We start from the raw sequence: 27,507 nt of genomic DNA on the forward strand, positions 1-27,507 counted from the left end.
GCCATAACATGAGAAAATAAAAATTACAAAAATGCCCCTTGGGCCATAACACTCAAATAAACTAACCTAGGGGTAAAACAGGAAATAACATAAAATAATAGCTAAAATTCATAAAATAAATTTTAAATAACAATTTAAATTAGAGCCGTCGATTTACGACGCCTCCTGTGATAGATGCGCCAGATCTTCGTGCCGATGTCCGCATCAGTTATACAAATAAAATATTAACAAATGCTTACCATGGCATACGAAGAAGATTGATTAGGAGAGGCTATCTGTTTATCTAAAAGCTTTAGTGGGAGTTGAAACCATAGACCTATGATTTGAGACCAACGCTGTTCAGTATCAGACAAACACAAAAAGTCCTTTGACCTAAAGCTGATGCAAGCAAAAAATTAAGGAAGACCCTAATTTTTGCAAGCATATAAAAGACTTCCTAGAAAATAAACAAAATACTCAACTTAAAACAAAATACAATACCACTTTATATCATAAAAATGACACTTACAAGATTAGAACATAAAACAACTAAAGCTGCTCTTCTTGCTTGAGAAAAAAGATACATATGCGATGGATACTTGCGGAAAGAAGAAAGAGGTAAGAAGCCCGAGACGAAGGAGAGGCATAGCTCGCAAGCTATCCTAGAAGAAGGAGATGAACGGAACAAGCTCGCAAGCTTTTCCAAAGAAGAAAACCGTAAGGTTTTAGTTCCAAAAATCTCATCATAAAACTCTCTTTTAAGCACCAAAACATCTAATATTTATAGGAGAAAAGGGGCAGCCAAACAGCCCAACTTACTTCCAACCTAGCCAATCAAATTAAGGGAAATAGAAGGCTAGCTTTCATTCCATAAACAGCACCCGACAGCCACACAGAAAATCGAAAAAGGCAGCCATCGCATAACCTTAACCCTAATTTCTCCCCCATACTTAAGGCATACAATTAATCAATAAAGCAAAAAAGGCCTAGAAGCTCTTGCTACCCCCTCCTTTGGCTCCAATTTGAATTTTGAATCCCTAGTGGACCCTACCCAATCTCGTCACCGACTCTTTTCTCCTATACACGTGAACCGACCCCTTAGAAGGAACTAGACCGGTCGAACATAAACATCTTCTAATTAATCCCCTCCAAATCAGCCCCTCCACCCGCCAGCCATCTCTCCACCACTAGCTCCATCATATTTGAAATTCAAATTTCGAATTTCAAATTCTTTCCAAATAGGGAATCCCATATTATGAAAGTTTCTTTCATGAATCCAATTTCAACATAAATCAAATTGGAGTTTTTCTTTCTTTCCTAATATTCACTACCTATTTGGAAACTCCTCTACCTCCTTCCCCAATCCCCTCCCACATGCATGATGCCGCCAGCCCCCTTATTGGGCTTCCCCCATTGAATGCTCAATTATTTCTCCACCCTTATTTGAAATTCAAAATTGATTTCAAATATTCTCCCTCCAATTTCACTTGAGCTGAAATTAACTTCAGCTTTTATTCTCTTCCCCCTAATCCCTCTCCCTCTCATCATGCCGCCGGCCCCTAGGGGGTTCAAACATTAATTGCCCCATCAATTGCCCATCCCCACTTGGTATTCAAAATTCAAATTCATTTAATCTCCCCCCAATTCTCTTAAAACTGAAATTAATTTCAGTTTTTTCTAAACCCCTCAAACCCTAAGTGGATCTACCCACCCTTCCCCTATTCTTCTCTCTCTCTACCCGAGCCCACCTCCTCCCCTCTTTGCTTGGCCAAGTTCCACCAAGAGAAGACTCTTCTACCACCAAATTCATCCACACCGCAAGGTCATCTCATAATCATGAATGGCCGATCTGGAGCGTGATCACGGCTTTGCATACGATAATCAAGGCGACATCGACATCATCTGATCGCCGTTCTTTGACGTCGAATTCGGCTTCGACCACACCTTCGAGGATTACTTGAACCGTATTCTTCCCACCCTCGTAGACGTCATCGACGAGCAACTTCCAACAGACGATTGGATCATCAAAGGGCGTCCACCATCTTCCCCAAATCCCACTTCCTCCTCGGCGGCTAGCCCCCTCGGCATTACTTGTCCAATAGTGGCATCGTTGAGTTTGTGCGCCATCCTCTTCCACTAACCGAGTGAACAAGAGTGAAAGTGAGGGATTTCGAGGTGAAGGATCTATATCTTAAGCCTTGGATTTTTGTTAAGAGTCATTTGCTTTATTAGTTATTTATTGGATTAATTTTGTTTGTTTCATGTTGCTTCTAAATGTAATTCATTGACGTTGCTTAGTTCTTCCATGGAAATTTCTTACGATCTATCTTGGAACGCATTTGTTTAAAATTAGCAACGCAAGTTCACAAGTATTAATTTATAACAAGCAATTCTTGCATCGTATCACATCATAATCCCTCCAAATCAGAATTCAAATTAGGTCTCTTGCCCTACATAATTTCCTCCTAACTGTAATTAAAATTTTATTAAATAATTTTCATTTGATTAAGAACCTTCCTAAATAGCTTCCTCTTGATTAGGAAATTTCTAATTCTATCCCAATCAAATTTTTAAGACAATCTCTAGATCTTAGATCTTAGATTTTACCCACATACACTTTAACTGTAATTCCAAGCATTGAATTGGAATGCGCATTTTTAATCAGATCCTCTAAAAACTTGCAGAGTAATGAAAGCATTGAACAAATCAGAATAAAGTAAATAAAAATAATAACCTCTTTGTAACACTGCCACTATTAACAGGGGATGATAATTAAATATTTTATCAAAAACAAGAAAAGTCACCTTGTCCAGACCAGGAAGAAGATTCAAATAGAGCATTAGCAATGTCAGAAATAGATGCTTCTGCAATCGAAAGAGGGGTGCGCAAACCAGCTTTATAAAGTGCCCTCGCTCGTGACCCCTGGGATATGCTCGGATATGTAGCAAGTAAAACTAGCATATCAAAGGACATACAAACTTTTTCCAATTATTGTTAGTAATTCCATAAAGTGAGTGAAGATCGCCTTACCTTAACGTATGGAATGGTAGTGAGCTCCACAATTTCTGCTCTGACCCCAAATGAGACCCGATTTTGGAATTTAGCAACAAGACCTTCCAAATCATGCCATCCTAATCTCTCACAAAACAAGGATACCATTGAAGCGAATCTTCCAGCATTTTCTTGTAAGGCCTGAATCATTCCCCTAGCCACTTTGAAGGCTTCACAAACATCAGAAACAGGGACTTCCTGAAAGGATAAATTACAACAGACATCTTATGGTACTAGCAAAATACAAATTTTGAATATTTTTATAAAGTTAAAATAGAAAAAATGGCAGATTTCAAACAGATTTAATAAACTTATTAACTAATTATTTCAAAAAAAGAACATAAAATGCAGTTTAGATGTACTCTCATCTAATACTGCGTGGCAGTCCACAATATGATACCTTACCGAACACATCAAAGTAAATATTCCTGAAAACGCCACAATATCCCAGAGCTCACCACTTACCTCAGTGGATAATTGAACATGGTGATTTTGGAAACCACCTACGGTATGTAATTGCTAAAAAAACAGATAGCCAGCCTTCCTCTCGTAGCCTAATTTCACAAATACCAGCACACAAATGATCCCCTACTATCCCAATAACAGAAAACAGTTTTGCAGCAAGTAAGTTCCTTGTGTTACCATTACCATTAAATATCATTTAACTCTTAATCTTCAAAAAAAATATTTAACTTATTATTAACAAAAATTAGCAAAAAATCAAAACCACATAAAGGCAATAGGAATGCCATAACATTAAAACAAACTTGACAAGAAATGCAATGCATGAATGAAACCTTTACAAAAGAAAACAATTCAGTTTCCTGAATGAGCAACATAAATGAACCTTATGAAGTCATAAATATCATTGCCTAAGAAGCAATAGATGAAAGGCAAAGATGAATTATTAAGGAAATAAACTTAACGTAAGTATATCTACATTTGAAAACAGAAGATAAAAAGTAACCTGTACAAGCCTTGATAGCATAAGCGCGACAAAGAAACGCCTAGCAATTCGAAGGGACTGTTCATTTGAAAGTAGATCACTGACGTTGGTAGCACTCCGTGCATTCAAGTTGCCCTTTGGGCTCCTTTTTTTCCCTTTTGATCGATCTTGAACAGGCATTGGGGCACCATGGGCCATGCGCATCAAGAAAGGCTCCACCACTCCCACTCGGTTGCCAACAGACTTCAAAGTAAGAACTAAATCAGATTGCCAAAATATCTCAAGAAGACAGGCAGCAGAATTAAAGTTATGAGAAGCATTATGCATCTCCATAATTAACAACAAAACTTTACTGAACTATAAGAATAAAGATATTTCCACCAGAACAGAAATAGTGGCAACCATGTAATAATTTTTTAAAAAATTGCACATGCATCATCATACAGAATAGCATCTCATTCAGAATGTTCACAAAATGAACGAGATTATATGAAAACAAAATAAATTTCTGAGAACTTAGCATGGTATAAAACAATTATGGAAAATGAGCTTTAATGGGACAGAATTCTAGAACAAAACATACTCGAACATTATATAAAAAAGCTTCTATAACTGATAAACACGGGAAAATTGATAGACCTTCAATTCAACCATCAAGATTTCGAGTACTCTAATACGCAAGATGTTTAAGGGATGAAGCATACAATTTTCTCTTCCGTTGTTACACTGGAAAAACTATTAGGTGCGGAGTGCGCACCGTCCGCACTCCGCACCTAATAATCTCTCGTTACATTGTGGTTTGATTGCTTACAGGTTTCTTCTGAAGATCTATTCTTTCTACGCAATGAAAAATTTGCATGGAATTAAAAAATGCCATATTTAGAGACTGCATCTTACAAAGAAGAATTTCATCGAGGTTGTAAAATTAGAAAAGGAGACAAAAGAGATAGAAAGCAGAATGAAAGGTAAAAGTCAAGATTAGAAAAGAATATAGTTATGAGATATGTGATGAGGACATCGAAGATCAACGGCTACGATCGTGTCTATTTATATTGATGTATTTGATTTGTTATTTGTACTTTTCCCTTTTTACCCTCACTTGAGGGCTTTGTCTTATGTTTGCCCTAGGGGCAATTGTGTCTTTTATTTTCCTTCATGTATTTAGCAATTTAATTCTTCCCCTTCCTCTTGGAAAGGGATGGTTATTGAAAATGAAATTCTTCTCTTTGTGTTCTCTTTGTCAGTTCATATTTTCCTGATCTCTTAGTGAGTTCAACTCTCCTAGATCTCTGTGTGAGTTCTAGGAAAAACCCAAGGTGAGGGCAAAAGCAATACCCGTCAATCTTGGTGGATTCCAAGGTTCGCAGTTCTTTTGTCTTTCTTTTTCTTTTATTTTTTCTTGCATCGAATTCCCTCCACTTTCATTCCGCCATACCCCTTGATCCCCACCAAATTCCCCCTCCACAATTCCACCCGCCGGCCTAGCTCCTAGCCACCTCCACCCAAAGCCAAACCCGCATCTTCCTCTTGCCGCCGCCCCCACCAAGCCCCCTTTTTTTCATTGTGATGATGATCTCAATCATCATGCTATCTTCCAAATTTAGTTGGGCTTGAGAGGGAAAATTGGAGTCAATTTGAAATTCAAATTTTGAATTTCAAAACTTTCCAATTTTGAAAATTCCTATTTAGGAAAGTTTTATTCATGACTTCAATTTAAATTTCAAACAAATTGGAGGTTATAACCCATTGATTTAGCGAGAGACTCCTAAAATTTGAAATTCAAAATTTGAATTTCAAATAACTTCCAAATTTGTCCAAGCTATATTTGGAAGGTAGCTCCACAAATTCCTCCATCCATTCAAACCCCCATGTCTCCCAAAATCTGATTTCAATTCCACCATAACACCCTTCCTAATTTAGCCCATTAATTTAGGAAGAGATTTAAAATTCAAATTCAAATATTTGAATTTGAATTCTCTCTTAATTGCTCCTCCCCTAATTTAGGAGAGGTTATCAATTAAGTTAAATCTGAAATTAGATTCAGATTTATCTCCTCAATCATCTTAATTGCTTGGGCCCACTTGCCCTCTCATTAAATCTTGCCAAAACTCAAATTTTCTAAATTGGAATTCACGTGATTCCTTCTTTCTCCTGCTGGCTGAACTTTCCAACTCCTGTACATTAAATTCCCCCCACAAATCTCTCCCCAAATTCACTCTCCCGTGGAGTTTTCTGCCTTCTAAGGTTGCAGCCAGAAAATTCCAGCAAATGTCACTGTTTTCTCAGCAACTTGGAGCTTCAAAGTTGCTATTTTACAAGGCCAACCTGCTGCCCAAGGGCTCCCAGCTTTCATACAATTATGGTCCAAGTTTCTGGCCATCTCTAGGATTTATGTCCTGAACTTTTTCAGTAAGGAGTTTTGCTGTCCAACCCTCCGGAACAATACCGTTCACTGTCCAGACTTTTCTGGACATTATTGGATTGCTGTCCAAGATTTTCCAAGTACCAAAGCTGCTGTCCAGCGATCATGGCAACCTCCTATTGTTGTCCCGCTGCCTCTAAAGTCCAGATTGATGTCCCGCTGCATCTCGAAGGCTCATGGTAGCTGTCTACCTCCTCTCAAGACCCAAGCACCCACCGGAGTTGTCTTTCCTATTTCTTTGGGGTAACTCATCCTCCCAACTCTTTATCATCTTAGTTGCTTCCCACTTATGGTTTTAATAGATTCATAAGAAGCTTGTTAATTACTCTCCGCTAAAGCCTTAGAATTAGAGAGTTGATTGAGCAGACTCTAACATAGTGACTAGTCTTGTTGTTAAGAAAGGGATTTTTGTTGGAACCAATCATGTTTGCAACGTCATGGTAATTGACTAGTTTACAATCTTAACTTCTACGCATGTGATTTAGCCTGAGCTTGTTTTATCGCCTTATTATTTTATCTTAGTGTTCAAATCGGCATAAGTTTTATTTAACATTGTTCTTGAAATATTAAGCGTGCAAAATTCTTTAAGCAAATCACTTTCGCATGGATTGTTTCACATCAATATGCCTCTATTAGTCCTGCCATAAGCTAAACAGAAACTATTGTCTATAGGAATGAGAGGGATAACACAAACTACAAGAAACCTCAAGGTCCTATATAGTACATAAACTAGCTCTTCCTTGCTTTGGATCAGTTTTGAGGGCATTCAAAATGCATCCTTGAAAAACATTTAAATTCAACACAGCTGCAATATAGAAACTTGAAAGAATTGACACATTTCTCACAATTCGAATGAACCTCTTTCATCCTTGTGACTGCAGCGATTACTATTTCACAAAAAATACAGTAAAGCATAATATCACCATACCTACATAATGAACCTATAGAATTTCAATTAATTGTTAAGGCTTATTGAGTAAGCTAAAGAAAAACACCTGATCCAGGGGAGACAATTCCATGAATCGCTGGTAGTAAAGCTCCCAATCAGGTTCCACCTCAACATTTATGGGTGTCACCAAATAAACCAAGTGTAAATCAGATGCAAGGACAAATCCTTCCCTTGCTCTTGAAAGATCATTCAGTACAACCTACAAAGACAATATTCAAAGTGAAGCACCATGGAATAATAAAAGATAAGGAAATAATCAACAAAAGATAACAATATGATTATGAATATTTCAACCAGTGATTCTTCAGGACTAAGAGAACTGCCAAATGAAGCACGACCAAGAGGTGTCGAACTGTACAACCCAGTTTCTTCGTTCCATTCAAGAAATTTCTTGCGGCATAACCATCGAAGGGAATCTTGAGCTGATGCCACAACATCTTCAAAAGGTCTGGTCGAATTGAGAAGAGTACATCTGACATAACGATGAATGTCACTTGCTGATTGGACAATGCCCCCCGAAACTACCTCCATGATTGCGTGAGTCATACCATTTTTCTCTTCAGAAAGGCAAGATTGCAAAGGGGGACAACTATCATTCAGAATGGCAGAAACCTTTTTTGTTTCATCATGTTTGCATATAAGTATCTGAAAAAGTAGACTGTGAAGTAAATAACTTGAGAACACGACCACCGTAATGATAATAAGACAAAAGAAGCATGAAGGAAGAACTATATAATGAAAAGAAAAGAAAAAATACCAAAGCATGTTGATGTTGAATTGATATGAAACATGAAAATGACAAAAACTACAAACAACAGAAGATCATACACTTTCTCCTTTAGTATCTATTCCAGTTCGACCAGCACGACCAGCCATTTGTCTATATCGAGTTCCATCAATGAAATCACGGCCAATCCTTGGCTGCCTGAATATGACCCTCCTAGCAGGCAAATTAACTCCAGCAGCTAATGTTGATGTAGCAGTTAAAACACGCACAATTCCTTTGCGATAACACATTTCAATTATCTCCCTTTCCTCAACCTAAGAATCATTAGAATAAGTAGTTGCTTAATAAGCAAAAAAACTGGAAGAAAAATTTTAGGAGTTCAGCAGCAGTTTGGCTTTTTAACAAAGAAATGAGAATACAGACATGGACCAGAACAAGCAGGCAGGGTTCAGTAAGATACATTAAAGAGCTGATGCAAGTGACGACCATAATTAAATACACTTACTTATAGAGTTATAGTGTATTTGGATTTTTAAAATTATAAATAAAAATTAACTAAAATTGTTAGCCGGAAATCCAATTCTTATAAGGTATAGCAATTTCATCGACCAAACTTTTGTTGGAATTTATTTCTTTTTTAGTTTTGAAAGTTGACTAGAGGTGGAACCCCCGGGATGCTTCACTCTTGCCATATGAGAACAAGAGTACTCTGAAGGCTGTCGATCACTATGGTGGTGATGTAAAACGTACATGCACGGATGATTAGATTAAGGAAGTTTACATGCTTAATTTTTAGAGCACAATAATTATAAGCTTTCTCTTGATGATAAACGACAAAATAAAACGATAAGGTGATAAAATAAGCTTAGGCTAAATCACATGCATGGAGGTTAAGATTGCAAACTAGTCAATTAATGTGGCGTTGCATACATGATTGATTTTCAACGTAAATCCCTAAACTAACAATGAGATTAGGCACTATGCGTGAGTCCCTCACTCAACTCTCTAGTTCTCTAAGCTTTAGCGGTGAAGAGCTTGACATGAACTTTGTGAATCAAAGTATAATCACGTTGGAGAAGTAAACTAAGAAGATAAAAGAGTTTGGATTAGACTTTACCCAAAGTAGAGGAGTTACTATGCTCCGTTGTGATTATTGGAGTGTTGGAGGAGAAGTAGACAGCAATCTGACATTCCTAGCTGCCTTGAAAAGCCTTTGGGAGCCTCTCCAAGTTGCGGGACAGGAAGGGGACGGTGCGGGCTCCTCTGGACGGCAACCACAGTAATTGGGACAGCAGTATGGAGTTGTGGAGAACTCCGGACAGCAAATTCACAGCTCACAGAATTCAGGACAGCGATTTTTTTCTCCAGAAAAATCAGACTTTGGTTGATCCGTTTGAAGGGAAAGTAATGCTGTATGGGCTCCAGGACTTCCCCACGGTTTTCTCCTCCTTGGAATTACTTATGGGAGCTAGGGAGAGTGGTAGGCAGGTAGAGAGAAGGGTTTGAATGCTTGCCTATTCAATAATTTCAATTAGGAATGAGTAAATTCAATCAATCCCAATTTGAATTTCAAATTGGGCTTAATTTAGGGACTTGAATGGTGATTGATTGGCAAGCATTAATGAGGAATATGGAGGAGTGGGCTGGCCTAGATAGGGAGGGGAAAATTGTGTCCACATTCGATGAATGTGGACCAAGGCATTAATTGCAAAAGTGAATTAAATCTGAGATTTATTTCAGATTTAAGGTGAGTTTGAAGGGAATTAATTTGAAATTTGAATTCAAATTAAAGAGGGATAGGGAGCTTTAATGGACATTAATGGGGAAGCCATTAATGGGTGGCTGGCGGCATTAAGGGGGAGGGAGGGAATTAGGGAGGAGATGGGGAGTTTCAAAACAAAGTTTAAGAATTAGGAAAGCTAGTAATAAATCCGATCTTTTGAATTTAAATTGACTTCATGACAAAATACTTTCCTAATCGAGAACTCTAAATATGGAAAGAATTTGAAATTTCAAATGGGATTAAATCCTTTCCTTTTCTTGTGGGAGTTAATGTAGGAAGTCATTAATGTGATGGGGATCACCATAATGAAGGGAATTCATGTGGTGGCCCGCGGCAAGGGTGATGGGGAGGAGTTGGCGTCGGGTTGGGTGGGAGAAGGGACTTAGGCCGGCGGGTGGTGCTTGGGAATGTGGAGTTCGAATGGACTTAGAGGTGGTATTTCGGAGGTGGGGTGGTGGTGGAGATGTGGAAGAACGCCGGAAGTTGAAGATGGAGGAATGAAGAAACAAATATGATAAAAGTAAAAATAACGAACTCACAAAGAGATCGTAAGAACCGCAAATCTTGGACTCTTCCAAAGATTGGCGGGTATTGCAAATCACCCTCCTCGGGCTTCCCTCATGAACTCACTAAGAGATCAAACAAGCACAAGCTTTTTTTTCATTCAATAAGTCGTCATCCTTACATGAAGAGGAGAAGGCTTTAAATAGCCAACGGAATAAAGAAAATACGAAGACACAATTGCCCTTAAGGCAAACACATGACGAGGCCCTTAAACAAGGGCATAAACGGAAAGAAATACAATAGACTCATAAAACATAAAATAAAATATATCAAATACAATAATAATCAAAAGTAGATCGTGGCCGTAGATCATTGATCTTCTGATGTCCTCATCAGGTGGTCGTTGCTAAGAATATCCTTTTTGCAGATCCATTCTTGGCAAATCTCCACAATGGCGGATCTCAATGGTACATCCAGATGCCACACATTTAAGTTCACCAACAAGATCATTTCCAAGAGGCCTCCATACTTGCTTCACCCTCTGCTTGGATCTTTTGGTAGTGGATTGTTGGGTACGAAGCCAAAGTGTGACATCTAATACCTAACTCGTGGTATTCTTTAGGCCTGTAAACTACAAGGCCATTTTGAAGAGTCATGGGATCAATAGCAAACAAGGCTCAGAAATAATTATCATCATGACAAGGGCTACAACAAGAGTCATTCTATTAAATATCCAGACTCTCTTGTAAAACCTCCACAATAGTGGTAATAATAGCAAGAGCCTCAACAGGGGGCATCATGAACTTGGGATAGAGGTTTGTCTAAGAGTAAATTTTAAGCTAATCTTAGCTAACAAGGGGTTTCATACTCCGTCAATTGCACCTTATGACTCACAACTCATAGATATAGCAATTGAGAGCATCCACACTTATGTTGAAACAATAATATAAAGGTATAGTTGTAAATAAGCTAAACATTCAACTAAGGGTATGTGTCATATCTTTGTATGAGATTTTTAAATGTGACCATATTGATACACTTAATATGAAAAATTAGCTATTTAAATTTTGTTCAAAGTTAATTTTTTTATGCTGAGCAAACTGATGTGAAAGACGGATGGACACGACTATTTACTACATGAACTTTATATATATATATATATAATTCTATCGTTTTTTAATGAAGTAAAATTTGATGAAATACCTGCCAAGTATTACATTGCTTTTATTATGTCCATCAGCATGAAAAAAAATGAAATGTGTTTCTTTGAAGTTTGAGGGGATTTTTAGGATGGGCCATTCAGTTGTAATATTCTGATAACCAAACCATCATTGAGAAATAATTTCAGGTATTTAGCTTGATTCATCTTCAGAAGCATGGATTTGCTTGAAACCCCTCCAATTATAATCTATGATAATAACAACCATCATGGGAAAGAGTACATGCCTTGGAGCATGTGTAGAATCTTTTAGGTTGGAGATTCTCTGGCTTAATGATAACATCGAGCAACCATTAGATTAGCACATAAATAGTTGCAACGACCCATTTCTTATTTTTACATGAAAATCATTGTGTTGTGAGCTTTAGTGGCTATTTTATTTACATGATCGAGCTAAAAAGATTATTGGGTTACGAACTGTGTCGATTTTGCCTGCTCACTTGCATATCTTGCCCAACATACCTAAAGCTCAAGCAATCTATTCAAACACGATGATAATAACGAACGACATCACATCAAAAATGTATTGTACAAATTAAAATATTCAAGCACTGCTTGTTTTGTGTAATTAACAATGTCGATCCATCTAAACCGTGAAAATTTTCAAAAATAAGAAAACTCTTGATCAATTCAATTGAGTATAATGAGGACTCCGCCACTGTCCTCTTGTGTGTCAGAGCGAAGAACTGCTCATAAAAAGCCCCTTCCCTGTTAGTTCGAAAATGTTCTAACAAGCAGTCTTTAAACTCCCTCCAGCTCCATATGGGCCTCTTCATGTCCCTCCACAGATACCATGCCAATGTTTTTCCTTCCAAGCACAGGCCAATTGCCATCAATCTCTCCTCCGTCAACTCATTGATGGCAAAGTATATTTCTACCGTGTAGATCCAACCATGTACACCCTCTCCCTCAAACATATGCATCTTTAGCTTCCTCACCCTCAGATCTCCATTGTTCCTTCTGTTTCCCCCACAACCTCCCATTCCCCAAAGGTTGGTCCCCCCAAGTATCTCGATCATCCATTATACGCTTATACGCAAACCTTCATCAAAATCCCTCATCCTTTCAAAAGCAGCAACCCTTTGGTCACAATCATCCCCTCTCATTTCAAATTCAGCACCCATTCGCTCATAATCAGTCCCTTTCCTTTTAAATTCAACACCCCCTTTACTCATATCCAACTCCCTCTACATGTCTCCTCCCAAGGAATGGGATCTAGAGGAGGTCTTTTCTCTTCTCCCTCCGAGATCCCCACCTCTTGTTCTTCCCCTCTCCTTATTAAATTAGGATTTTCCCCACTCCCTTCACTGTCGGCAGCTTCCCTCGCCTCCGATGAGGCCATTTTGGTTTGGACCTCAAACATCTTCTTCATCATGATATCTCCTCCATGATGGAAAACATCCCATTGATCTTCTCGTGGACGGCTAAAATTTGAGTTTGAAAATCAAAATTTTCATATTTCAATTGTTTGATCTCCCTTTCAACCACTTATACCTTTTTTTTTCATGGTACATGAATCTAGCCTCAGAACATCAATAAACAACAATTTGATGAGAATCCAGCCTCTAAACAAGAAGAACGAAGAGAAAATGCAACAGAATTCAACAAGGATGACTTTTATTTTAGCCCAGGAAACTGCTCAAATATTAATTTGATAGAACGTAGATGAGGCCATTTTGGTTTGGACCTCAAGCATCTTCTTCATCATCTCTTGCATGATGGCAAACATCCCATTAATCTTCTCATAAATGGCTAAAATTTGAGTTTGGAAATTTAAAATTTCATATTTCAATTGTCCGATCTCCCTTCAAACAATTCTAATTTTTTTTCTACCATGATACCCGGTTCTAGGCTCCAAATAGCAATAAACAACAATTTGATGCAGATCTTGCCTCTAAATAGCAAGAAAGGAGAGAAAATGTAGCAGAATTCAGCAAGGGAGACTTTTATTTTAGCCCAGGAAACTGCTCTAATATTATTTTAATAGGAAGTAGATGCAACTTCAGCAAAAATCAACGAATGGCACAAGAAAATTGGGAAGAAAAACACCCAAGAATAATTTTTTTATTGAAAGAACTATGAAGGAAAATATAAGATACAATTGGATCTTCAATTTGAGAAGAAGATCCAGCTCTCTTAAATCCCTAGTCGTCGGCTCAAGTGAAATCTACCTCCCACGATTTAAAGCAACAATACATTCATCCTTCGTAAGTCAAGGGTAATAAACCAAATACAATCTCAGCTCATAAATAGCAAATGTAATATTAAATGTATCATTATGATCACTCTAAAAAAATCTCATGCCAGTAAGAACGTGACAAGTGTCTCAAAGAAAGTGATTTTACCACAAAAAGTCACAAAAACATAATGGTTATGACTAGGGTCCTCTAACCAGGTGGATTCGCCATAAAATGGCACCATTGAATCACAATCATATCCAAAGCTCAAAATCCCCCAATGGCCTGAATTATAGGGTGCAAAGTCCTCCATTAGTTATGATCAACTTAAAATTATCCCCTTAAAAAAATGTCCATCACATATTCATACCATTCTTTTGGACGACATAACTCATGGAAACCAACAAGGATCTTTCATCCATGTTAGATAGTGTCTTATACCCTTACAAAAATGTCCATCACATATTCATACCATTCTTTTGGACGACATAACTCATGGCAACCAACAAGGATCTTTCATCCATGTTAGAAGTGTCTTATCACATCAACCAATGCCAATTCCAGCCTTCTAAATTGACGCAAAACACAACCCCCCCCCCCCCCCATAGAAGAGCCAGACGCAGATTTTATGAGTCCACGGCAAAGGCTATGGTTGGGACTTACAATTCTACCCTACCTGCAAGACAACCCATAAAGTTTTCTTTTTAAATGATTTTTTTTGCTTAAAAGTCCATCAAGGCCTTATGCCAAGACATTACAAGATGTTTTAATGACACTTGAATTGTTGATCACCAAGCCACGAGCCATGACAAATATGTCATTTAACCATAGACGATCATGCATAAAAATTATAACTCATGACATTACTTTATAGAAAAGATGGGACGTAGAGTTTTCTTTATAAAATCAATCTTTATTTTGCATAACATTGGAGCATGTGCACAACAACATTTTTTAAGAAATTAAAACCAGATCATAAAGTCCTCACAAACTAAGAGTGACTCATTAATCAATGTCTTATCTCTAATTTACTATATCTTCAAAAAAATTAACCTGGAATAAACTCTCTCCAAAGAGCCAGGCCCGAATTTTCAAAGCCCATAAATTTCTAGCAATTTTTTTAAGCCCTAAAAGACCTTTCAAATTATCTATAAGTTGACGTAAATAGATCATACCACTTCCATATTGTTTAGATCCTAATAATTTGAATCTTGATATTAAACCAAAAAGTAAAATGGAGTGAAAGGTCGAATGTTGTCAAATAACTAGAAACATATCCTAGACAGCATCAACCAATTATAGCCCAACTCATTCATAATCTTTTTGTATCTTTTACAGCATAAGAAAGAAAACACTCCAAGACATCATTTAAAAATTTTCGTGCATGAGGTTACCAAAAATATGAGGTTAATATGAGGTAAGAGGACGGATGGCAGTGTTTATCCCTCTAAATCAAATGGGGCAACCTAGGTATTGACCCTAGTCCACCCTCAATTTTACATAAAATGCCATTGATAACAACTATCACAATAATCAAAAAGTTAAAAAAAAAATTAATGAAAGGCTGTGGTCAACAATCAACTTCAAAGAAACATAACCCGTAGCAGTAAAAAGAATTTGATGAACACAGCCAAAAAGACTTAAAATCGATACGTCAAAAGTAGATAGCTGAAAAAATTTTGTGACACTTCTCACTAAATCCGTATGTAATCAAGATGAAAAAATTAAATGAAAAATATGAATAGAAGATATACAGTAAGGCCAGCATGATGATACGCTACACCAGAAGGCAAAGTTTCTTCTAATATGGGGTCCAACCCAGAAGGACATCTTCGCAAGGCTTCAACAGCAGAGGAATAATCTTTGTATTCACAGTCAACAACACGCATGGAAATCGAATACCCTTTTAAAAACATAGAAATATGCCTCGCAGTTATTTCGCAACCTTTTCTGCTGGAGCAAAATAATAGCACCGACTGCCCCTCTTGAACAACCTGGGTAAAGGCCGTTTTGTAAGAGATCAAGGTAATTAAGAAAAATTTCTATGACTGCTTAAAAAATAAAACTTAAGCATCGTTTGGGACGGCTTTCTTACTGCTTCTTAAAGCAACTTTTTAGTATACAAATTTTAATTTTTGTATTAGAAAGCTATTTTTAGAAGCAGTTAGAAAGCCGTCCCAAACGAAGCCTTAATATATTATGGACAGGAACAAACAAAAACAGTTACCTCATTGCAAAGTTCCACAATATGATCTGGGTCTTTTCCACCAAGGTCTGCAGTTTTTGGTAAAACACGAACAGCATCCATCTTTTTGTTAAAAATGGTGTTTCCGACTTTAATGAATTCCTCTAGTGGGACTGGTCTAAAATTAGTCTGATACAGTGCTGCCTGCAAGTTTAAAGATATATTTTTAGGAAAAATAAAAGCATATTGTAACACATTGGTGCATAAACTCTCGTGTCCTTCTAACAGTAAACAGCATATTTAATTTATATCTCATATAACATTCATCCTTACAAAAAATAAAAAGTTTAACATAAAGATTGAAATATAATCAGGGGGGAACAAAAGGAAGCAACTTCAAGTTCCATTTACATTAGTACACATGAATTTTCAAATGAAGATCAAACTCAAAAGGCGCACGTTAGCTACAGGATCTAAGAAGGGATTGATGAAATCAACATTACCTTGCATATTTACACATGTTTTATATTTTTAGAACAAAAACAAACTCAGAAGACCAGTTAGATATGGGGTCTAAGATGAACTAAATATTGCCATGCATTAAGCATAAAAATAAATAAAAAAATAGATCAAAATTAGGAACAAAGCTATTGCACCACAGCTCGCTCTCCATTACTATGGCAGGAACATAACCAGTTTCAAGTTATTCGAAAGATCGACAGTCAAATAGAAACCAAATATCTTGGAGCCAATTTTCAGAATTAATTAAACAATTTTAACTTTCCACTTCAATAACCGTGACCAGTAAAATTTTGTACTTCTAAGTTGAATGAAGCAAGAGTCATGTAACTTCACCACCACGTCCCAGCAAGACACAAGCAGAGTGGTCAAAACAATCAATCAAAGGGAAGCAAACTGTGTCTTATATTTTCCATAATCCCTACATAAAAACCTCAAGAGAAATTACAAATACCTACAACAAAGGCACTCCCATCAGGCTTTTAAAAATTAAACACTTAAATTAAGAGAAAAGAGAAAAGATTTTCCCCAAAAAAAAATTAAGAGAAAAGTACAAGTTCTCACTTGAAGCCAATCAGCTACAGCTGCAAGATTAGGCATGGTTGCACTCATTCCAACAATCTGCAGACCACATGCAACATCTGTTTTTCCACTACTGGTCGTTGAACCCTCTTCACTACATGATTCTGAGATCCCTTCCCCAGCAGCATAACGCAGCTTAGTCAGCATTAGCTCCAAAAGATACCCTCTATGTTGATCGCCGACCTATAATCACAAATGTTAGAATCTGAGTGCCTTGAAACAGTATAGCATCAGTAAAGGACAAATCATGGTTTTTCAAACTAGTTAAACAGAAGAGGATAAAATTAGAGAATATATTGAACAGTCAAAATAAATCTTGTAAAAATAAAAATCGTGAGCCAAAAAGAAATTTTCTCCAAGGAAAATTATTTTTCACGAAATATTTTGTGCAAAATCTACAATATAGGTCATTCAAAAGCTTGATGGAAATCCTAAAGCTATCAGCATAGGGTGCAACTTTACATTAGAAAAATAAGTTAAAGACATTCAAATTACCCCTGGAGATGGAAAAGTAAACAACCTAGAAATTCAATCAAAACTCAGGAAACTCCAATTATTCTACTTTTAAAAGAACAGTTGCAGGGTGGGGCAAAAGCTATAATTTTTTTTAAAACAAATAGAAGGCACATTAAAAAATACCTTATATTAAGATTTTATTGATCCACATGACTTTTAGCTGATAGGAATTAGCAGATTTTTAGTACTATATATTTTTCTCATGGTGATTATCTTCTAATTAGAGTTTTAGTGGTAGTTTGGATTTTTTGTTATAAGGCTATTTCTATAAATCGACCGTTATTTATTGTAAAAACCATGTGATGAGCTGAATTCAAAGAAAAATTGATGTAATACAATGAAGATGAAACAAGAATTGCATATACGAAATTAATAAAAGGTGAACTTAGCTCGGCTAAACTTAAGCAGATGCATTCTCAAGTTAGATCTTAGAAAATTCCACAGAAAGACTAAGTAACGACAAGTTATTATAATAGAGATTAATAGAAGACTCGCAAAATTACATCATCAAATAAATAAGTAGGGCAAATGGCACGTAACAAAATCCACAGTTTAAAATTTAGATCTTTCACCTTGGGATCCCTCACTTACACTCTTGATATTGATCGGCTTAGCAGAGGAAGGTTGCAAGCAAGCTTCGGTGATGTGATACCAGGAATTGAATCTTAGAAAATTAATAAAAGTTGTTTAAAACAATGAAAATTCAATCTTGAGGCTTTTCTTAATTGATATTTCAAAAGAGATCTTAGAATCTTACTAGTCTAGGCAAGATATTACCACTAAATTAGCAAGATCTATAAAATAACGACGGCAATAAGTAGTAGTGCAAATGAAAAGCCAACGAGAATCCGACGGTTAACAAAGCGATTGTCTCACCTTGAGGCTACGCTCATTTGTCTACTTCTAGGGTTGTCGGAAGAAGAAGAACCACACAAGAGATGAAACCACTCCGAGGGAGACGGTGCCGGCGATCCGTAGTGATGGAGAGGAAGGCGTAGGATGTGGAGGTGGCGTGGAGTTTCGGCCGTCGATGGTCCACTCGTAGTCCGGACGTTGTCTATCAATGACTTGGATGAGGGTCGGGAGGATCCGATCCAAGTAATCTCCCACGGTGTCTTCGACGGATTCAAATCCCGCGTCAAAGAACGGCGATTGGAGGACGTCTAGATTACCGTGGGCATCAAACACAAGCCCCCATTCTAGCTCGGGATCCGACATGCGACATGGAGGCGAAGATGGGTGATCGCCGCAAGCTCTCCAATGGGAGGTGGAGGGAGAGGGGGTCGGCGGGTTGAAGAGGTGGAGGGAGGCCGGCGGTAGAGCTAGGGTGGAAGGGTGAGGGTTTTGTTTGAAAACTGAAATTAATTTAAGTTTAAGGGAATTGGGAGGGAAAATTTGAGATTTGAATTTTCCAATTAAGAGGCATATAAGGCAAAAGAATTTTTAATTGATTGGAGCCATGATGGGGGGCCGGCGGGAGAGATAGAGGTGGAGGGGGATTCTAAAAACTGAAATTACTTTCAGTTTTGGATGTAATTGGAGGGAGAAGAATTTTGGGGTTTAATTAGGGCTTCAAATAAGGGGAAGTTAATTCCCTAATTAATGGGATTGCCACCTAAGGGGGGCCGGCGGCATTACTAGAGGGAGAGGGAGTTAGGGAGAGAGGGGGGAATGTTTCCAAACATAAAAGGTGACTAGGAAAAAAATCTGAAATAAAATCCAAACCAATTGTAATTTAACTTTGGATTTATTCAAAAACTTTCCTTAAATAGACTTCCCAAATTTGGAAAGAAATTGAAATTTGAAAATTTCGAATTTCAATGAGGGGTTGAGAGGGGATGTGGGGGAGGTGGTGGAAAGGGAGGAAGGTGGAGAGGAGACGCAGGCAATGGGCCGGCCGGCCGGTGGGAGTAGGGTGGCCGACGGGTGGGGATCCCAAGGATATGGCAAAAGTGGAGAGGGTCATCTTCTTCCAAAACCGTGGGTATGGATTGTGGGATTTGAGGATGAGAAGAAGAGTTATGGATGTAGACACCAAGAGAACTCAGAAAGAGATCTCATGCAAGAACTCACCAAGAAATCTTCTTGAACTCACAAAGAGAACATATTAGTGGAAAATTTTCATTCATCAATAATCTCCTACAATACAATGATCAAGACTTTATATAGGCTTATCGAACATAAAGAAAATAAAAGACAACATTGCCCTTGGGCTACAACAAACACTAATTCCGTCATAGGGATACAAATGGAAAAACAGGAAATACAAATGACATGAATACAATAAAGCATCAAAAATAAAGCTGCTTAATCATGGTCGTCGCTCGACGACCTCTCCGATGGTACGTATGTCAGAATCTTCTACAGATGTCCTCATCATTCTCCCCGGGTGGGAGGGAACTCGACCCTGTCGAGTAAGGGCCCTGAAAACTCTCGTACAGCTCCAGAAGGTCGGGGTCCAATCTTTGTATCTCATCCCGCTCTAACCATGTATCCTCCGTCTCCGGCTTCCCTCTCCAACGAACTTAAGTATCTTTGGCGCCCGCCGTCCCTGGTGGAAATGATCTCATCACTGAGTATGGCTTCAATCTTCTCCGTATTAGGTAATGTGGGAATTTTGGTAAGTGGAGGTAGGCTTGGGATCTCACTAGGTATGGACTCACAAGGCTCAAGATTTAGTGGATTTTCATGGTTAAAATCAGGGCCATCAAAGGCTACTAGATCCTCAATGTTAAACGTGGGATTCATGTTGAAACCTTCGGGAAGGTCCAAGACATAGGCATTACTGTTTATTTTTGAAGTTATTTTAAAGGGACCTGCACTTTTAGCATGTAGTTTCTTAACGGCCCCTGGTGGGAACCGCTCCGGACGAATCCGAACCATGACATAGTCTCCAACTTCGAACTCCTTGAAGCGTCGCTTAAGATCAGCATTAAGTTTGTATTTCTCATTACTTTGTACAATTCTTTTATTAATTTCTTGTTGTAATTCCTGGATATGCGATGCAAATGCGGATGCAGACTCTGACACTCTAAGCTTAGGACTCATGGGGAGTAAATCCATTGGTTGTCTAGGTTGGTATCCATAAACAATCACAGATGGGCTCATACCGGTGGTCCGATTGACATAATTATTGTAGGCAAATTCAGCAATGGGTAGTTTGGAATCTCAATCCCTAATGTTCTCACCTTAAGGTCCTATGAAGGTTCCCAAGGCTCCGATTAACAACTTCCATTTGGCGATCCGTTTGTGGGTGAAAGGCGGTGGAGAACTGCAGCTTAGTACCCATCTTAATCCATAAGTTTTCCAGAAATAGCTCGTAAATTTCATGTCTCGATCCGACACAATTGTTTTTGGGAGTCCATGGAGTCGGACAATCTCATCAAAGTATAGTTTGGCAATCCTAGAGGCATCGAACGTTTTAGCATAAGGGAGGAAGTGGGCCATCTTAGAGAAGAGATCTACTACGACACAGATAGAATCATGCTTTCTAGTGGTTTTGGGTAGTCCTAGGACAAAGTCCATACTAACGTCTTGCCAAGGGCAGTTTGGGACGGGAAGTGGGGTGTCGAGGCCCGTGTTTTGCTTTCTCTGTTTAGCTAGTTGGCAGGTGTGGCAACGTTTGATCAGTCTACTAATGTCTCGCTTAAGGCTGGGCTAGAAAAATCTTTACTCAACCGCTGCAATGGTCTTAGCCTGCCCAAAATGTCCAGCTAAGCCTCCCGCGTGTAGTTCCCACACAAGAAATTCACGAAGAGAGGTGTTGGGAATACACAACGTCTGAGACTTGAATAAGTATCCATTTTCCAACAAGAAATCATTCACAACTTGTTTATCTCCAGTCGTCAGTGAGGAATATGTCTCTTTAAAATAAGGACACTCTTTATAGTCATCCTTGATGCGTTCAAATCCAACAATCTTCTACGGATAGGTGGTTGGCCGTCAGTGAGGATATGGTCGTTGTTCGACGACCTCTCCGATGGTACGTATGTCGGAATCTTCTACGGATGTCCTCATCATTAGGGATGTCACTAATAGACACGTGATGCCAAGAGGGCTAGTCGCCGGGGAAGGAGCCGGAGTTGGGGGAACGGGTGGTTGTCCGGTGATCTTCCACTCTTCAAGAAGTCTTTGTTCGTCGAAGAAGTCCGCCAAGTGGGGGAGGATACAGTCAACGTATTCCTTGACGGTGCTTTCGGCTCCAAATCCGGGGTCAAAGAAGGGTGACTGGATGACGTCAATCTCCCTATGAGAATTGAGAATAAGTCTGTGATCAACTTACGGATCCGCCATTCATGATCCTGAACGGACTTGATGTGTAAAGGAGTAGAGGTGGAGCAGCCACCACTTAGGAGAGGTGGCCAAGAGGAGGAGGGAGGCGGGTGAGATCTCGGGTAGGAGGTGGAGAGGGGAGGGGCAACTAGGTTTAGGTTAGGGTTTGGAGTAATTAAGAGAAATCTGAAATTAATTTCAGATTAAGTGAATTCGGAGGGAAAGAATTTGAATTTTGAATTCAAGCTACAAAATAGGGTTGGGGGATTAAGAGGGAAAAAACTAAAGTGGAGCCCCTATAGGGCTGGCGGCATTGAAGAGTGGGAGAGGGAGTTGGGAAGGGACTTAAGGGTTTCCTAATTTATCTTGGCAAATTAGGGATGAGGAATTCAAATCCAATTTAATTTAAAATTAAATTGATTCTGATGTGATGCAATGAAGAGTTACACAAGAATTTAAAAGAGAATTAAATTTAGCTCCACAAATTATCTAATCATGCATCAAAGTCAGTCAATTATAAGTAATTCGCGGCGTTCGATTTGCTAGGCAAAGAAACTACGACAAGAGAACTAAACTCTTTAAGCAAGTGCGAAGGAACAATAAAACAAAGGCTAGTAAATAGGAATCCCATGGTTAATACAAAGTTGTTCACCTTGAGACCTTTAGCTCTCTCTTCCTACAGAGACTAAGTTGAGCGACGGAAGATTGTCCAAACTAGCATGGAGGTTGCCACAAAGATGGAAGCACCAAGGAACGTTGCCGTGGAAGAGGATCTCGGAGGCGGAGGAGGCACGGTAGATCGACCTTTGATAATCCAAGTGTAGACGGAGAAGTGTTCGTCAATGGAGTCTACAAGCGTCGGCAAGATTCGGTCCAAGTATTCGTCGACGGTATCGTCGAAGTCAAATCTGACGTCAAAGAATTGGGATCGCAAGATATTGACTCTTCCGTTGCGGTCGTATTCAAACCCGTAGTTCCACTCGGGTTCGTCCATGCATCCTTGGAGTAGAGCCGGATGGTTGCCGCAAGCAAGATCTTCCCAAGGAGGGCAGGTGGGGTGGCGGCTTGGCTAAGGGAGAGGGGAGCCGGCGGGAGACTAGAGAGGGAGGCGGGGGGAGCCGTGGCCAACACCTGGGAAGGCTGGCCGGCGGGTGATTCCAGCCAAAATGGCCGGCAGCTCTGAGCAAATTTTGTTGGGCGGCGGCAACTGCAGGGCTAGTGGTCCGGCTTCTCTTCACGATTGCGAATTGTATGCGGGAGATGTGTGGATGGAAGAAGATGATCGCATGTAGTAATTCGAGAACTCACTAAGAGATCTCTAATGGAACTCACAAAGAGATCCACATCTTTGGCACTCACAAAGAGAACACAAATCACAAATTTTCATTCAATAATTCAATAGTCCTCATACAAGATACAATGGCCATATAAATAGGCTCCAAAATTAATAAAGTGCAAAAGTCTAAAATGCCCCTTGGGGCTACAAAAGCAATTACTACCCTCAGGGGCAAAATGGGAAACTACGAAAATAAAAGCATAATATAAAAAACTGATGGTACAAGTAAAATCAATAATAAAGGCTCGCAATCGTGGTCGTCGATCTCCGTGGTCGTCTCTGATAGACGCACTGAAATCTCCTATCGATGACCTCATCAGATTCTCATTGGAAACTTTCCTAATTTGGCTTTAGTCAAATTTGGAAACTTTGAAACTCAATTTGAATTTCAAATTTTCAAAATAATGGGGGAAGAGGAGGTCGGTGGTTAAATTAAGGAAAGGGAAGGTGGAGGTGGGGAGGCCGGCGGCTAGGTGTTTGGCCTGCGGGTGGGGCATCCAAGGAGGCCGGCGGTATGGGGTAGGGCTCGGGTTGTGGGAAGAAAAAAAAAGGGTATTGGTTAGGGAGGCCGGCGGGTGAGGGGTTAGGAGAGGACGTATATGTTAGGGAAGAAGAAGAGATCGGGGCCGCGAACATTGGAATCCTCCGACGGTTGACAGGTCTTGTTATCACCCTCCTCGGGTTTCTCCTATCATGAACTCACTTAGAGATCAAAACAAAGAACATAAAACTTCATTCAATAATCATCCACTAGTACAATGCAAGAGGCCTCCTATAAATAGGCCCAAATAAAAGAAAACAAAAAAGACTAAATTGCCCTCGGGCTACAACATAGACTCAACTCCCCATAGGGGTAAAAGGGGAAACATAAAACATAAAACAGAAAATACATCACAAATACAGGCTCTGAATCTTAACCGTCGACCCATGACTATGTCGACGATACACATGTTGAAATCTCTGACTAATGTCTTATCAAAAATTTTGTCAGCCCTTATTGAGGCTCTCCCTAGCTTTCTTGCTTTAAGGATTTGACAAACGGTTATTGAGGAATCAACATCAACAGCTTGAGAATTTGATACTAAAGTCCTTATTTTCAAATTTCATGGTTGTTTTACTATCATGTTGCATATCGTACATCAATTTAGTATAAAAATTGAATCAACTGTTGTTTGGCTCTAATTTTTATAAATATGTCAGTGTTCACTTACACATATCAGTATCAATTTTATGTATTTATTTCTCTTCCATGCATCTCTCCACCTTTTGCCTCTCTACCTCTTTTCATGAGAAAAAAGGTATGGAAACTATATTCACACAAATAAATTCCAGGTTTCTATGCTGCCCCGATTATCATGATTCACATCTAAAAAGAGTTTGTTGATCTAAAAAAGAGAGAAAATTATAGCTTTGATTTACATACATGAATTAAACAAGATAATATAAGAATCAAATAGACAACTCACCATATGAAGTTCATCAATCACAATAATTCCAACTTCAGAAAGACGACCCTCTTCTAACAACCTATTAATCAAGGAATTGGCTTTCTCGATTGTACAAACGGCTACTGATGTATCTTTGGGAAGTGAGCCACCACCTTGGTTTCCATAGAAGCTACGCACATGCTTGCCAAGAGGCTGAAGTAGTAGTTCCAAATGTTCAGCCTACATGAAATTGTGTAAAACATATTAATGATACTAAAAATCCTATAATTAACAACGAAACGATGAATGAAAGTACCTTTTCTGCACAAATTGATACATAGGGAAGAACAAGAAGAGCCATTTTTCCCGTTGCTATAACTCTCCTCAGCATCAAAATTTCAGCCACAAAACTTTTACCGGCACTGATAAATAGCAAATATTTATAAATGATACATAAAATTTTCAGAAGTAATACAATTTACCATATATAGCTCCTCCAATTTTACAAGGAAGAAATACATAATAACAAGCATAGCTTTGGCAAACCTGATTTGAGTCAGGTAAGCCTGACTTTAGTTAGGTTAGCCTGGTATGAGTTAACCTAGCCTGACATACAATAATGTACCATTTGGCATCTGTATACCAAAGAGAATGCTGACTCAACAGTCTCAACCTACGTTTGTTTGGGTTAGTTTAGGTCGTATTGGAATGTACATTGCAATGAAATTGTTATTTAGATAATACTAAGGATATATTAAAACTCAAAATAAATTCAACAGTTTTTAAACTCTTTTATAAAGTTAAGTGGTATTTTTTGTGTTTTGTGGAATTAACCAGTGTTCTGTAAAATTTATCCAGCTCATCAGTTTCTTCAATGATTAATGTTCATGCCAATAATAAAAAATGAGAAAAAATTTCTTAAACAACACCAAATCCAATTTATGGTCGTGCTCTCATTTAAATAAAACTTAAAGAAATTGTTGGAATAAAAATGTTGAATTTTACTTGAGAAATTGTTAAAATTTTAAAGAAGTATTAATAAAGTTAGTGCTTGGAAAAAATTTTAGCACTTTTGCCATTCTTTTATGTTGTTATATGAAACGTATTTTATCTTTTATTCTTTTTTTTTCAGCATAGAGTTTGCCTCGCTAGCATGAAATCAAAAACCAAATGATAGAAAAATTGATGTAGAACGGGACACGCTCTAAGTCCACCTCCGAAAAACCTGAAAACAGTTTCAGATTTTGATCCAAAAATTCTGAGAGAAACTTCAGATTTTCTTCTTGAGAGAATGGAAGTGGAGATAAAGGGTTTTGGGGTTTAAAACTCAAGTGGAGAGTTGAAGGTGCACAGGGAAATTTGGGAGAGAAACAACCTAGGTTGGGACTTTGAGAGTCACGGCCAGCAGCAGGTCGGATCCCAAATTCCTTCCAAAAAGGGGAGCAAAATTTGTGGACAGATTTTGAGAAAATCTGTAAGGGGGTTGACGGAACTATGGAAAGAAATTAGGGAGTTAATTCCTAATTCTACTCTACAGGTTTTGGAAAGTGAAGTGAATTCACGGGAGCTTCTACTGGAGGAATTCCCACGTGATGGCCTGGGAAGCTTTCGGCCAGCAGAAATCAGAGCAATTAATGTACAGATATTTGAGGATTTTCTTTTGAATTTGGGAGGGAAAAACTGAACTTAATTCCTCCAATCAAAGCCTGTTGATTAGGAAAGAAATTAAGAAAAATATGAGGGAGAGGAGGGGGCGGGTGGTGTAGAGAGGCGAGAAATTAATTACTTCATCAAGAGGGGGGTTAACTTTGGAAGTAATTAAAGATGTGGGGCCTTGAAAGTTTCGGCCAGAAGAGTGCTGGGGAGAAAGAATTAATGCCAAGGAGAAGTTACGGGAATGAAGAGGTGAATTAGAGAATTAATTCCCAATTCCCTCTACAGAACTTCGAAAGTGATTAAAGGCTTGTAAATTTCGGACAAAACAAAACTCTCAGATTTTGACATATTTCCAAAGAGAATAAATGGGTTTTAAAGAAGATTTTAAATCCTAATAAAAATCGAAATTGATTTGAATGAGGTGTTAAGACATTCCTAAAATAGATTAACTAAATTAGGAAATAATTTGAATTCAAATTTGGATGAATTTGAATTTCAAATTAATCCCAATTAATTTCAATCCAAATTAAGAAATAAATTAAAGGGGACCAAGGGAAATGGGGCCGGCGGATGGGGTCTTGGCCGGCGGCCAATTGGGGACGGATGGAGGTGGCCGAGGCTATGGGGAATTTTTTTAGTAGAGCTTGGTGTATGGAGGAAGTTGGGGGAAATTTGGTGGAGTTGGATGTGACGAAGACGAATGATGAAACGTCGATTTACGATGCCTCCTGTGATAGATGCGCCAAATCTTTGTGCCGATGTCCGCATCATTCTCCCCAGATGGGAGAATACTCGACTCCGTCGAGTTAGCATCACAACTGGTCATGTAAAACTCTGGACTGTTATTTGCAAAGATTTTCAAACCACCCCGGTTGCCCACAAGGTCAACTTGCTTGTTGCACTTCTTTTCGCCTGCAGGAACTTGTTCACTCTCATAGATTGTTTTACTCGCAATAGGAGCAATCGTGAGCTCTATGGAAGTCACTTCCAGAGCTTCATCAACATTCTCCGTTGTAGGAGTTTTAACGGGGTCAGAAGAAACCATTGCTTCTGTAGGAGTTGTAATGGAATCAACCAATTCATCTTCTTCTTCAGATTCTTCCTTGATCACCTTAGATTTCTCTTTGATTTGCACAGTGATTGGGAAATTGAACGTTTCATTGGCCTCCATCCATTTGTCCACTCTATCCCTTATCTCTCTATCTCTTAGTGCCCTTTTTCTATCCTTTGAGGAAGGGGATCTTGCAGATGTATAAA

The 27,507-nt window shown here is 38.6% G+C and overlaps 1 protein-coding gene across 4 annotated transcripts in view; it reads right to left on the reverse strand.

The window, feature by feature from the left end:
- Positions 1-27,507, reverse strand: part of LOC110108933 (helicase and polymerase-containing protein TEBICHI) — a 76,234-nt gene that overhangs the window by 32,996 nt on the left and 15,731 nt on the right. For all 4 annotated transcript variants that reach the window (XM_020839793.2, XM_020839791.2, XM_020839792.2 and 1 more), the window contains 11 exons: positions 24,911-25,016; positions 24,634-24,834; positions 17,026-17,226; positions 15,985-16,146; positions 15,512-15,751; positions 8,176-8,388; positions 7,642-7,992; positions 7,394-7,546; positions 3,998-4,219; positions 3,010-3,228; positions 2,784-2,901 (listed from right to left, as the gene is read on the reverse strand). In XM_020839793.2, the coding sequence (XP_020695452.1) occupies positions 2,784-2,901; positions 3,010-3,228; positions 3,998-4,219; positions 7,394-7,546; positions 7,642-7,992; positions 8,176-8,388; positions 15,512-15,751; positions 15,985-16,146; positions 17,026-17,226; positions 24,634-24,834; positions 24,911-25,016 (2,186 nt within the window). The remainder of the gene's footprint in view (positions 1-2,783; positions 2,902-3,009; positions 3,229-3,997; positions 4,220-7,393; positions 7,547-7,641; positions 7,993-8,175; positions 8,389-15,511; positions 15,752-15,984; positions 16,147-17,025; positions 17,227-24,633; positions 24,835-24,910; positions 25,017-27,507) is intronic.

This window comes from Dendrobium catenatum, unplaced genomic scaffold (genome assembly GCF_001605985.2).
Source record: "Dendrobium catenatum unplaced genomic scaffold, ASM160598v2 original_scaffold_71536, whole genome shotgun sequence".
Lineage (NCBI taxonomy): Eukaryota > Viridiplantae > Streptophyta > Magnoliopsida > Asparagales > Orchidaceae > Dendrobium > Dendrobium catenatum.